The sequence below is a fragment of the Schistocerca americana genome, chromosome 1, assembly GCF_021461395.2.
Source record: "Schistocerca americana isolate TAMUIC-IGC-003095 chromosome 1, iqSchAmer2.1, whole genome shotgun sequence".
Taxonomy (NCBI): domain Eukaryota; kingdom Metazoa; phylum Arthropoda; class Insecta; order Orthoptera; family Acrididae; genus Schistocerca; species Schistocerca americana.
This window is the reverse complement of record NC_060119.1, coordinates 421,193,522-421,207,476: the sequence shown is the minus strand read 5'-3', so window position 1 is coordinate 421,207,476 and position 13,955 is coordinate 421,193,522. Positions and strand designations below refer to the sequence as shown.

Sequence of the window (13,955 nt, the reverse complement as noted above, 5' to 3'; positions counted from 1 at the left end):
TGTACATGTCCATCCATCTGCTCGATACAATTTGAAACGAGACTTGTCCGACCAGGCAACATATTTCCAGCCATCAACAGTCCAATGTCAGTGTTGATGGGCCCAGGTGAGGCGTAAAGCTCTGTGTTGTGCTGTCATCAATGGTACACGAGTGGGTCTTTGGCTCTGAAAGCCCTAGCAATAATGTTTCATTGACTGGTTCACACCCTGACACTTGTTGATGGCCCAGCATTGAAATCTGCAGCAGTTTGCAGATGGGTTGCACTTCTATCATGTTGAATCATCTCTTCAGTGTCCATTGGCCCCATTCTTCCAGGATCTTTTTCTGGTCACAGTGATATGGGAGATCTGATGTTTTACTGGTTTTCCTGATCTTCACAGTACACTCGTGAAGTAGTTGTACAGAAAAATCCCCACTTTATCGGTACTTCAGAGAAGCTGTGTCCTATTGCTTGTGTGGAGACTATAACACAATGTTCAAACTCACTTAAATGCTGATAACCTGCAATTGTAGCAGCTGTAACCGATCTGACAACTGTGCCATACACTTGTCTTCTTGTATAGGTGTTGCCGACCGCAGTGCTGTATTCTGCCTGTTTACATATATCTGTATTTTAATATGCATGCCTACACCAGTTTCTTTGACACTTCAGCGTATGTCACTACTAGCTTCTTTGAATGGCATGAGGAACATGGCAGCTTATTTAGGATATGTCCATTTATATTCGTAACTCTGCTTAACTCTTTTGTGGGAGTAATTCTGTAACCTCAGTCAAAGTATCAGAAACTGAAACTACCATGTCGTTAAACTGTTCCATCGGACTTCAATGTCTTGTCTGGGATTTTGTGTGTCACTTTGAAAAATCAACTCTCTTACAATGTGCCACTACTGCTTTATGCGAGTTAATTGTCTCTCCTACGTAAGTTACTTGTGGCTGCAATGTTAGAAACTGTGACTTAAAACTGTGTTTGACATAATGTTAAGACCATCACAAGTGCAAGGAAGTCATGTGATGTATTTCAGAGCTGCCATTGTATTAAAACGTTGATCTGTTATGAAAGGTACTGAATTCATTAAGACCTCAGAAATTATCAAGGACTTGAAACAGCAAACAAGCTCTGATAAAATGTTAACGCCTGTCGTTTCCTTATCAGGAAATAGGTTGGTAAACAGTAATCTGTTGTCTGTGTGCCATGTTTCAATAATACGAGGGGAGGACCCAAAAGCAACGGGAATTGGACTGCGTTGGGGAGGGAGAAGGGGGAACACATTGTTCAAGCAGGTGTCCATTAGTCACGCCCCCAGAGCTAGTATGCAAAGTTGTGTCACTGTGAATGTATCGGTTCACCCACGAGTTTTTTTTACTAAAACAACTTCTTCCATTTCGGTGAAAACATGATGGCAGGTTGTCCAGAGCAACGCGTGGCTGTGAAATTTTGTTTCCTGTTGGTGAAATTGGCCACTGAAGCTATTGTACTGCTTAAGGCTGCTTATGGGGATGCTGCTCTAAGTAAAACCAGAGTCTGAGTAGTTTTCACGTTTTAAAAATGGAGAAATGTCAGTTGAAGATGATCTCATTCAGGTCAAGAAGTGACAAAAATGTCAACAAAATCAGTGCTCTTGTTTGTGGAGACCGTACCTGTACCATTGATTGATCAACTCTGTGAGATGTCTGGGATATCTTGTAGTTCAATTCAGAGGATTTTACCTGAAGATTTGCACATGAGAAGGGTTACAGCCAAATTTATCCCTCGCCTTCTCACAGATGATCAAAGGGAGCATCAACTTCAGGCTTGTTTTGAGCTTAAAAATTAGCTCAAAGAGGACCCTGATTTTTTTTTTTCCATGGTGATTACTGGTGATGAATCGTGGTGCAATTGATACAACCCCAAAACAAAGCATCAGTCAAGCCAGTGGAAGACAAGTGACTCTGCTGGTCCTAAAAAAAGCTTGCCAAGTGACGTCAGCCATCAAGATAATGCTCATTTGTTTCTGGGTTGCAGAGATGTGTGTGTGGAGTTCATTCCCACAGGTCAAACTGTCAACCAGAATGTTTTTAAAGGATTGAGGGAGAGTATCCAGAAGAAAAGGGCAGATCTTTTGACCACTGGTGACTAGTTCTTCCTTCATGACAACTTGCCGGCCCACACCACCCTCTATGTAAAGCAGTTTTTGACAAAAAAATGGCATGATACTGATTTTCTGCCCTCCATACTCAACAGATCTTGCCCCCCCCCCCACCCCGCCACGTGATTTCTTTTTGCCACTGTGGAGGTGTTAAAACAAAAATCGTGGAAGGCATAAAGAACATCCTGATAAGTGAAGTTAAAAAAAGTTTTGAATAGTGGAAGGATCATTTGAAGAAGTGTGTTGTGGTCAGTGGAGAAGTGGTGTAAAAATTTGGTGTAAAATATTAAGAAATAAAGATGTTATGAGGAATGTTCTGCCCCCCCCCCCCCCCCCCCCACACACACAAACACACACACACACACACACACACACACCATTGTAGTGGATACAGTCACTGTAGTGTATGTTATTTTGTGTGTATCCTCCATCCACATATCAGTTTGGAAAGAGGCTCTTTTGTCAGTAATAGCAGCAATAACACATGGAACCTACCAGCACTTTTTAATAGTGACTAACCGTAGTCTGGTGAGGTAGTACAGCCACCACATCATTACAGCCCACTTTCACTCCTACAGATATGAGTGGTTGCACTACCTTCCTGAAATTAGAGCCATGAACTACACTGAATGGTCTAATATCTTTGGATCACAGATCCTTTCCGGTTGCAGGGATGCAAGAGTGAGGTTGATGTGTATCCTGTTTTCTTTTGATGGAACCATGTATGTTTCCTCGTGGAGGAAGTGGAATAAACAAGAATACAACCATTTTGTTTGTGTTGTACAAACATTGTATGTTTTCCATCTTCAGCATACAAAACAGCTTCACACTTTTTCGGGAGGTCACACTTTCTCTTCTGGAGCACATTTGAAATTATCTACACTCTATCAAGTAATTTTTATTCTACATTCTGTACAGTCCCAGAAATTGCTGCTTCATCAGAGTCTGTCATTTCCTTCCTATCAGTGCTACACAGCACAGCAAGAACATGCACTCAGCTTCAGAGTTAAGTCACAGCTAAACTTACACACCTGTACACTTCAGAAAGAAGGAACAAGTCAATGAGTATGAAGCAACTGCAATCCCACCTTCTCAGACTTGTCCTACTCACAGAACTACAGCAGGAACAAAGGTATTGGGTGCAACACTGAAGTAACAGCAGCGCCTTGATTGCTAGTGTATACAACCCGCAACATTGGACCTTTACTAGCTTTGTTACTGATCTCTAGCAGCCACTAGATGGCACTCACCATGATGTAAAGACATATGCCCATATGGTTCTTTGGAAGTCTCCAGGTGGAAATAATTTTAACCAAATTAATAAGTTCCTAATAGATGTAAGACATCTGTTCAGCCTAATCTATGTTAAAGGCTATAAAATGCTAGTGTCTACACTGACCATTACCATGTAATAACAATATTCAGAAGTTGAATATCTAATGCAAGGAAGGTACATGGCCTACTGCAAGAAAATTTTGCATTGACAAGCTCAAGGAAACCTGGCAAACTTTCCTGACAGTGAGAGTATTGAGGAAATATGGAAGAACCTAAAAGACACCCTGACGAAAGCTCCTGACAAAGCTTTAGGAAAAGTAGATCGGGCCATATCTGATGGCTGGTTTGATGAAGTGTGTACACAGGAGGATGCACAGGTGTACCATACCCAAAGATCTGTAGAAGATTATAGTAGAGTAAGAAGAGAAGGAAAGAAGTTGCACAAAAGAGTATAAAAGCATAGAACTGGAAGAAATGGAACAGCTCATAAGGGATGAAAGAGGCGATAGCTTTAAATAAGAGCTGAAAGGGGTTTAAGCCTAGGATGAATTTATGTAGACAGGCAGGTGGCTCTGTCTTTTGTAGTGATGAAGCCATATGTAAAAGATGGGCTGGGCTCAACACTGAAAAATTGCTGAATGGAGGTTAGCTGAGAACCAAGGAATGTGGAAAAAGGTAGCAGCACCAATTGCTGAGGAAGTGGAGGTGGCCTTCAAAAGTTGAAGAAAAACAAGGCCCCAGGAATGGACGTAATATTAATGTAACTGATTAAAAATGCAAGAAAGGAGTTTGTCAAACAAAAGGCTTGTAATTAAGATTTGAGTAGATGGAAATATTCCTGATGAATGGAATTTAGGTATCATATTCCTAGAAAGCAAGAAAGATGATACAGTGGTGTGCTCTCACTATAGGGACTTTGCCTATTACCTACAGTATTTAAAATATTCTCCAACATCCTCTTTAGTAGGCTTTCGCACCTTATGTTGAAAAGGTTGCTGACTATCAGTGTGGATTTCGTTAAGGGAGATGTACCTTTGATCAGATCTTAATGATATGCTTAATATTAGAAATATGTGAAGGAGTTGGCATTATTATACATCACGTTTTTACTGACTTCAAATCAGCATTCAGAATTATTGACAGGGGGGAGGTGTCTATTGCATTGGGGAAGAGAGAGAGAGAGAGAGAGAGAGAGAGAGAGAGAGAGAGAGAGAGAGGGGTGGGGGTCGGGGAGGGGGGGTTCCTACTAAATGGATTGTCATAGTTAAAGTAACTATGGAAAACACAAGGAGTCTAGATAAAATACAGAAAATGGTGGGTGCCAATATAAAGGAGACTATCCTGTACAAATCAGGACAGATACTGACACATACAGAAGATATTGATACAACTGAAATAACACTAAGAGGCATGAAAGAGCTCCTAAAAGATGAACCTACAAATAAGTGAATGGAGAAATAAGTACATGTCTGTAACTAATAAAGATTGTCATAAAGAGCCCTGTTCATAGTAATGGATTCCTGTAAGTTTTAAGTTGTGTATAGTTGCACTTACCTTGGATCAGAAGTAAACTGTAAGAACAATCTTAGCTCTGAAATACGAAACTGAATACTGTCCACCTCAGCAAACATCTGCCATCTGATCTTCTGTTCGTGAAAAACAAAATTCCATTGTATAAAATTTTAGTGAGGCTGGTTCTAACATAAGAAGCTGAAACATGGACACCAACAAAATTTGGTGAAAAGCAGCTTGATATGTTTTAAAGGAAGGTCTTGAGACAAATTAATGGGCCAGTGAAAGAAAATGGTGTCTGGAGAGAGAGGTTCAGCTATGAATTACATAATCTATATAATGAGTGAGACATTGTCAGCTACATTAAGATTAAAATGTTGGAGTCATCGAGCAATGTACTGGGAGGAATGTGTCAGAGAGGACATAACGAAAATTGGAATTCAGCTGTTGTGCCATTGATGGGTGGTGATATGGTTTGTTGGTGTCACCATCAGTACACTTACAGTTAATATTCAGTAACAGACAAATGTGATGAAAGACAGATTCCACAGAAGTAAGATAGCTTTAATAATAATTGCCTCAACTTGCAGTACATAAAACTTTCTCATCATAACAGTCACTACATTTGTTAGACAAAATTATTCAATTGGATAGATATAAAATCTAATCACCAAATGGCAGCAGAACACACATACAAAAGGAGATTGCAACTGGGCAAGCTTTCGGAGCCAGTGGCTTTTCCTTCAGGCAGAAGAGTTGAAGGGGGAGGAAGAGGGATGTAGGAGAGGGCTGGAGAGATCAAGGAATAGGGGTAGATTTAGGGGAAGTCACCTAGAACCATGGGTCAGGGGAGACTTGCCACACTGGATGAGAAGTAAAGACTGATTGTTGGGGACTACATCAGAAGAGATTTGAAAACATTTGTTAGTGTTAAATAGGTGTCCGTGAAGATAGGATATATCAAGACTATTGTTAGGGCTGGCAGTAATACATAATTAAGACTACCACATAAAGAGAGTTGATTTGGAAGGAGATTGGCCACATTCGTTGTAGGAACTGTACTGTAGTCATGAGAATTCCCTCACAGTTGGTTGTGTGGCATCACGTATCCTTACAGGCATGTCAGTGTTTCCTTTAGTTAATGCAGAGTACATACTGAGGACTATACTAACATTTTTTCATCAGAATGCCAGATTTCTTGCAGGAGAAATTGGCATCCTGTAAGTTCGGTATAATAATTTCGTAGCAGGCGCATGGAAGTCAAATCTGAAATCTTTTACCACAAGAAAATTGATAAAACTGTTGCAACATTTGTTCACAGCAAGTGATGGAGATACACACATACATTAAATCTCTCTCTGTTTATAAATTGAAGTCACCTTTTCATGTCCGTGTGTATGTGCAGGCTAATTTCAGAAACTGCTGTAGGGATGTAGTTAAAGTTTTCACTAATAGATACACTGATTGAGATAGATTTCTGTATATAATTTATAAATACATAATAATTTATAAATATTTTGTACAGACTGTCTGACTTATGATGAATGAAAGTTGCATTGTGAAAACGGTGGCATTGCCATCTACCATACAGCTGCCCTAACATGAGAGAGCAGCAGTGCATTGGGAAGACAGCAAACAAAATCTGATTTGAATGTGGTTTGTAGGTCTAGCGGCGAGGCATGCGGTTCGAAACTGAAAGGTTGTGGGATGAACCTCAGCTGGGTCACTTTTTTTTTTTTCACTCTGCCTTTTAACTGAACATTCACATCTTAATGATATGGAGATACACATTTTGAAATATGCTACATTTTCATAATACCAACTACTGCATACCTCAGATTAGCAATCACAGTTTGCACTCTTAATTCAGTGCAAATTCTTCGAACAACAGGCAGTGGGTTACTCAGATTTGAAGTGTCTTAATAAATATGACCAACAACGTAAAGGTAACCAACTCATCATTAGGCTGTTATGTGTGACTTGCAGTATGAAATAATCAAATATTTAACCAATAGTTCCCTAGCAGTCATTTGAAAACAACTGCAAAGTGAAAGAACGTGCAAATCCAAAAATGTGGTTTTAATTTTTGTGCTAAAAAGGAAATGTTTTCCGATAAACTAGTTCAGCAATTTTGTTTGGTTTACATACAGTACATTGTTTGTGCAGCAGATTACTGAACTTTAAACTTGCTGCTTTCCTTGAATCAAACGAAGACTAAGAGTCAATTCTTTGCGCCAGCACATTTAAGTAGTTTGCCATAAAGAGACCAAATGCAGCAATGAATCTCAACAATGCATCACTGTGATACTCAACTTTATAAGAAGAGTGCTGGACACGAGCAGAACATGTACAGCACGTGTGTTTTTGGTTATTTTTTCTTTTGTGTCACCTCAGCCAGCCTCAAATACATATTGTATCACTCCCACACATGTACACCCATGATACACAAAGAATATTTGTTTGTTATCAGCATATTATTTACATCATGATGTTCTCCCATTTTGCCATAATGTATCACTCCATATGTCAATTGAATGAGGAACACACAACCCTCGTGCCTTCTGACAACTATCCTGGTGCGTTTTGCATACATTGTGTAATTTATATGAAAGTGATGATATTCACTGACTTAATGATGTTCTATGAATTTCATTCATAACTGTAAGGAGTCACCCATAAACAAATCATCTGGCCATAGATACCTGAAGGTACCTGTTTGGAGCCAGGCCAGGTTGCTAGTAAACAATAATTAGGACTTTTTTAAAATTTTTACATCTACAATACTGAATCATTTATAGGTTATGTGATTCGCAACTGTTCCATGTTAGTACATTCAAAAATTTGTTAGAAAAACATCCGCACAGTTAGGTTAAAGCATAATGATGATGTCAATATATCTTCTGTATTCATCTGCATCATAAACAAAAATAGTTTGTTGGATGTAAAGATATGCAATTAGCATGTATATAATGTTTTCATTTCATTATATTACTTTTATTATTTTTGTGTGCATTTGACCCGCCGCCCCTCTCTCTCTCTCTCTCTCTCTCTCTCTCTCTCTCTCTCTCTCTCTCTCTCTCTCTCTCGTTATCTACCTTTTGAGAGGACTGCTGCAGTTGTTATTTTGTATGCTTGAAAATTTATAATAGAGTAATCAAATGCTTGTACTGATCTATTTATGTCGTCACAGGTCTTATGCCAAACCTGGCACCATCGAATAGCAAACATGACCCCAAACGGCGGTCGAAGTGGAAGAAATTTAATACATACTTTGATGAGTCTACTATAAAGTTCAAGTACTAAGCAACAGAAAACAGTAACATCTGTATAGTTTTATTGTACATAAAATAAATCAATGATACATGTGTAAGTGTTGCTGTTGTGTTGTCGTATGTTATTGAACCCATGAGACCTAAAATTATGAACCTGACACAGTACTGTAACAACTCAGTTTTTATTTTGAGATTATATGAAAAAAATTATTTTCTTTTTAATCTAAGAAAAGTGCGTAATGCTGATAAAGTTTTTTTATCGTCACATATAAAATAAATTAACTGGAACACCAAATGTCTTAGCAGTGTCACAGTAAATGCCAATATGGTCTCTCTCCCCCCCCCCCCCCCCCCCAGACAAGTTTCTGTTGGCTAAGTTGACTTTTATTCTATCATAGGCTACTTCCATATAGACCTCTGAAAAAACTGGTGCTTGATAGGTCTATAGAGGTTTCAAAAAAAAAAAAAAAATAATAATAATAATAATAGATTCAACGTGAAGAGATCCTAGTTAAAAACTAATTCAACTTGCAGTTGTGATAAGGTGAACTGACAGCTGTAACACTACAATAACCCAAAGGCAGCAACAAGGCAAAGATGGAATTTCTATGAATTGAAGGTATTTAGGTCCAGTATGTGAAGTGAAGAGGGCTTGGAGTTTGGGAAATCAAACAAATCTTTACATTTAAGGACCTACCTCAGATTGTAAAAAGGTTCCCACAGAACAAGGCGAGATGTCTTTTACAGGAAGTTCATAGAGAATCTTGAGAGAATAGTTCATCATTGTAGGCAAAGAACTGGATGACCCAGTCAAATGGGATGTATGTACATACGTTTTTTAATTAGGAAGCAAGTTTTATTCAGCAGACATATCTACATTTCCTCATACCTTAAGGAAATATTTTTGTAATTTTACATCAATTACTTAACATTTCTTCACTGTTTCATTACATAGTTCTTAGAATAATTTTCACTATTTCAAGTCTTTGGAACAGTTGAAAAATATATATTTCAATTGACGGATAGTTTTGAACAATGAGAGAAAATTAAGTGAAATTACTTTATGTAGCTGTCTGCTGTCGTTTTACACCACCCTGGTTCGTGAAAATGCAGAAAATTTCCTGTAAAAACTATCCTGTTCTTGAGTCCCAAGTTTTTTATTGTTATTTATTACCGAACTATCAGCCAGTCAAGATTTAAAAATAGTCCTCAGATCAATAACAGGCTCTTTCTCAAGCATAATTACAGAGTACATTTCAAGCTTTAGTTACCCTTACTGCTAACTCTGCACTGGCATACATTGGTCTGTGGTATATTTACCATTTGTTTACTAGAATGCTTGATAGATCGACACACAAGTTATCAAAGTACTGCTTCTTTTTCTCTACACCCTGCCCATTCAGATGCAACAGAACATATAGATGCATTACTTTTATCAGACTGCTTACAGGGCTATTACAAATGATTGAAGCGATTTCATAAATTCACTGTAGCTCCACTCATTGACATATGGTCACGACACTACAGATACGTAGAAAAACTCATAAAGTTTTGTTCGGCTGAAGCCGCACTTCAGGTTTCCTGAAGCGATTTCATAAATTCACTGTAGCTCCATTCATTGACATATGGTCACGACACTACAGATACGTAGAAAAACTCGTAAAGTTTTATTCGGCTGAAGTCGCACTTCAGGTTTCTGCCGCCAGAGCGCTCGAGAGCGCAGTGAGACAAAATGGCGACAGGAGCCGAGAAAGCGTATGTCATGCTTGAAATGCACTCACATCAGTCAGTCATAACAGTGCAACGACACTTCAGGACGAAGTTCAACAAAGATCCACCAACTGCTAACTCCATTCGGCAATGGTATGCGCAGTTTAAAGCTTCTGGATGCCTCTGTAAGGGGAAATCAACGGGTCGGCCTGCAGTGAGCGAGGAAACGGTTGAATGCGTGCGGGCAAGTTTCACGCGTAGCCTGCGGAAGTCGACGAATAAAGCAAGCAGAGAGCTGTTTTCATCTTTCAACAGGATGGTGCTCCACTGCACTTCCATCATGATGTTCGGCATTTCTTAAACAGGAAATTGGAAAACCGATGGATCGGTCGTGGTGGAGATCATGATCAGCAATTCATGTCATGGCCTCCATGCTCTCCCGACTTAACCCCATGCGATTTCTTTCTGTGGGGTTATGTGAAAGATTCAGTGTTTAAACCTCCTCTACCAAGAAACGTGCCAGAACTGCGAACTCGCATCAACGATGCTTTCGAGCTCATTGATGGGGACATGCTGCGCCGAGTGTGGGAGGCACTTGATTATCGGCTTGATGTCTGCCGAATCACTAAAGGGGCACATATCGAACATTTGTGAATGCCTAAAAAAACTTTTTGAGTTTTTGTATGTGTGTGCAAAGCATTGTGAATATATCTCAAATAATAAAAGTTATTGTAGAGCTGTGAAATCGCTTCAATCATTTGTAATAACCCTGTATATGCTGTGCCTCCAACAATGTAGTGTTGTGCTGGAGAGCAATTATTTGTAGATACTGGTTTCTTTTCTGGAAATTCACAATAAATTATTGCAAAGTTTTTGAGAAAATGTTGACCCCGCATAAACAGGGGGTTGCCAAATACTTATCTAGAAGAATTTATAACCAACAACACAAACTGCAGTTAACACAACTGAGAAAATAATACTGATAATTGTAGTCATAATACAATCCATTGTCACACGGTTTTATTGGATCCAAATCTGCCATGACGTAAAGTGATTTCAACCATTTCTCTTTGGTCGATGGTGATAGAAACTGTCAGGCCTAGAGCGAAGAAGTCAGATACAGCTAAGTTTGTAAACTGTTTGTATGCTGCCATGGTTAAAGTATAAGGCACATGGCTAAATAGCACTACTCAAAAGTAGCGCCAAGATAGCTGGAGCTTCATTGTAATGTGTTATATTTTCAGTTTTTAACAGTATTGTTCAATACTATCTGTCAATTGAAATATATATTTTTCAACTGTTCCAAAGACTTGAAATAGTGAAAATTATTCTAAGAACTATGTAATAAAACAGTGAAGAAATGTTAACTAATTCATGCCCCTTTGGGTGTCAGATAAATCATTCCATTTCTGCATTATGGCACATGCTGTCCATGAACAATTGTTGTATGGTGACAATGAACATGGTTGGTGGACACATGAAAGTGATTGGACTGTGTCATTTAGGATTAAATGAGACCAGGAGCATTGATTCATTGACAGGCAAGCATTAAAAAGAAATAAAATGTCTTCTTTCGGAATAAATTCTTTGCCCAGTTAGAACACACACACTCACATACACGACCATGCAGGCTCAAGCTGTGCGGTTGACATTGGTACTTTCACAGGTGGCGTTGCCTCTGATGTGGTCCTGTGACAGGACTGGAGAAGGAAGTACTGGCTGAGTGGATTGGGTAGGTCTTGCACCCAGGAGTCCCACAGGGATATGACACCTGTGGCAAGCAGTTGGGGTAGGAGCTGCGTAGGAATAGACAGGGATGTCGTATAGGCTGGGTTTGGGTGGGCTGTGGAATACCAATTTTAGAGGCATGAGAGGAATCTTGGGTAGGATGTTCCTCATTTCTAGGCATTATCATAGATAATCAAAGCTCTCAAGTTTTCCAGTCCAGGGCAATATTAGGTGATGAGGGGGACGCCCCTATGTAGCTGATTCTTGAGGTGATGGGAGGATTATGGGTGTGTCAGAATATGGCACGGGAAATATGTTTGCGGACTAGGTTTAATGGGAGTGGCTGTCTGTGAAGGCTCTCGTAAGACCTTCAGCACACTGCAGACATGCCGTCCCTGAGCTGTCAGGCTATATGAAAGGGACTTTTTGATGTGGGAGGGGTAACAGCTGGTGAAATGCAGGTGCTATCAGTTGTTAGTGGGTTTAATATGAACGGAAGTGTGGATGCAGACATAGGAGAGGTGGAAGTCCACATCCAGGAAGGTGGCACATTGTGTTGGGGAGCACCACGCGAAGCAGATGGGAGAGGTGGTGTTCAGCCTGCAGAGGAGTGAGAATAAGATGTTTTCACCCAGAGTCCAGATCATGAAGATTTCATCACTGAACCTGAACCAGACAAGGTGTTTGGGGTTTTGGGAAACTAGGATGGTTTCATCTAGTTTCTCCATAAAAAGGGTGGCATAGCAGAGTGCCATGCAGGCGCTCATAGCTGTGCCGAAGATCTGTTCACATATCTCCCCTCGAAGAAGTAGTGCATATTAGGATGTAGTTGGTAAGTTGTATGAGAAATGTGGTAGTTGTCTTGGAGTCTCAAGGATATGGTGTTAAATACTGGCAAGGCCATGGGCACAAAGGGAGGTGGCATCAACAGTGACATAAAGGGATCCAGAAGGTAAAGGAGGGGGGATGGTGTAGTGTCTGTGAAGAGAGTGGTTAGTATCTTCCTAGACTTCGGCAGTCGGTTGGATGTGTTGGTCAGCACGAGTGTGAAATATTTCAGTAGGAACACAATAACCAGCTACAATAGGGTGTCCAGGATTTTAGGTTTGTGGATTTTGGGGAGCATGTAGGAGGTGGGCATGCAGTGTGTCAGGGTGAGGAGGGAATCTTGAACTTTCAAGATGGAATGACTATGTGAAAGATTGAAGGTGGAAGACTCAGGCAGTTGGTGGAACCCTTCCAACAGGTAGTCACCACAGTTCATCATGACAGAGGTGGGGCTTTTGTGTGCAGGGATCTGTTTTGAGGTTGTGAATGGCTGTCCTATCTTCTGGTGAGAAGTTAGTGTTCTTGGGAAGGTGTGTGTGTGTGTGTGTGTGTGTGTGTGTGTGTGTGTGTGTGTGTGTGTGTGTGTGTACATACACTGGTGTATAAACATAATGTATCTAACATGACCTATACTGTTGTGCTGAATGGCCAAAGGACCAGTAAGTAAATTAGATTCTATCTTTATATATGTTCCATATGAAGAAGCAAACTTCTCTTATTGTTTGGCTTGTATTTTGACAGCAGGTTACATGAACTGCGTATGGCATTTTAAGTGCAACCACTTGCTGAGTACTTGCAATGTAACTAATTAAATTAACCAATTAGTGGAGAATCTCTCTTCTCCCAGTGATATAAGACATCGTATCCTGGACCTTGCTGATGAGTAGAAAATAGTTGGACCGTCAACTGAGGGATTACCATGGTTATTTCACCTTGTGCTGAGAAAATCATGAACATTAAACAAACATTAGCTCACTTCAGAATCAAAAACACTAGCTGGACGTCGCTTCTGTTGACTTAAGGACAGCTTACACTTCTTCAATCTCTACCATAGCTTTCATTTCGTTTTATGTATAAGATCAAGTGAGTCAAGAGGGCACAGAGGACTTTCATTCAGAGGAATTTTCATAAATAAATTCTTGATTCCTATGACAGAGCCACTACCTAATCTGTGCTCAGTGCTGTGAAACATTGAATTACATATGAAATTCTTACAAATGAGCAATAAAAAAGAAAACACTCCTTCTGAATGGAAGAAAGGAAGCAGCAACACTGTGATAAAATATGACAACATTGGGCAAAGCCCAGACTGAATTCTAGACACATGTATAGTATTCGGTAAACTACACATCCTCCTTTAGCCATTTTCAGCATCTCGTCGTCATCTCCCATGGTCATATTGAACCAATTGTATAAGTGGTGGTTAATGATAAAATCAGAATTAAACCTCAGCAAAGTTGACCAATTATGGATTTGGCACGTAGGCCCTATGTACCAACTGG

General features: G+C 39.8%; 1 protein-coding gene across 1 annotated transcript in view; it reads left to right on the top strand.

Moving 5' to 3' along the window:
- The window catches only part of LOC124602458 (28S ribosomal protein S18a, mitochondrial), a 67,005-nt gene extending 58,720 nt beyond the window's left edge, over positions 1–8,285 (top strand). The window contains exon 4 of the mRNA XM_047136322.1: positions 8,106–8,285. Coding sequence (XP_046992278.1) covers positions 8,106–8,218 — 113 coding nt within the window. The 3' untranslated portion in view covers positions 8,219–8,285. The remainder of the gene's footprint in view (positions 1–8,105) is intronic.
- Positions 8,286–13,955: the final 5,670 nt, after the last annotated feature.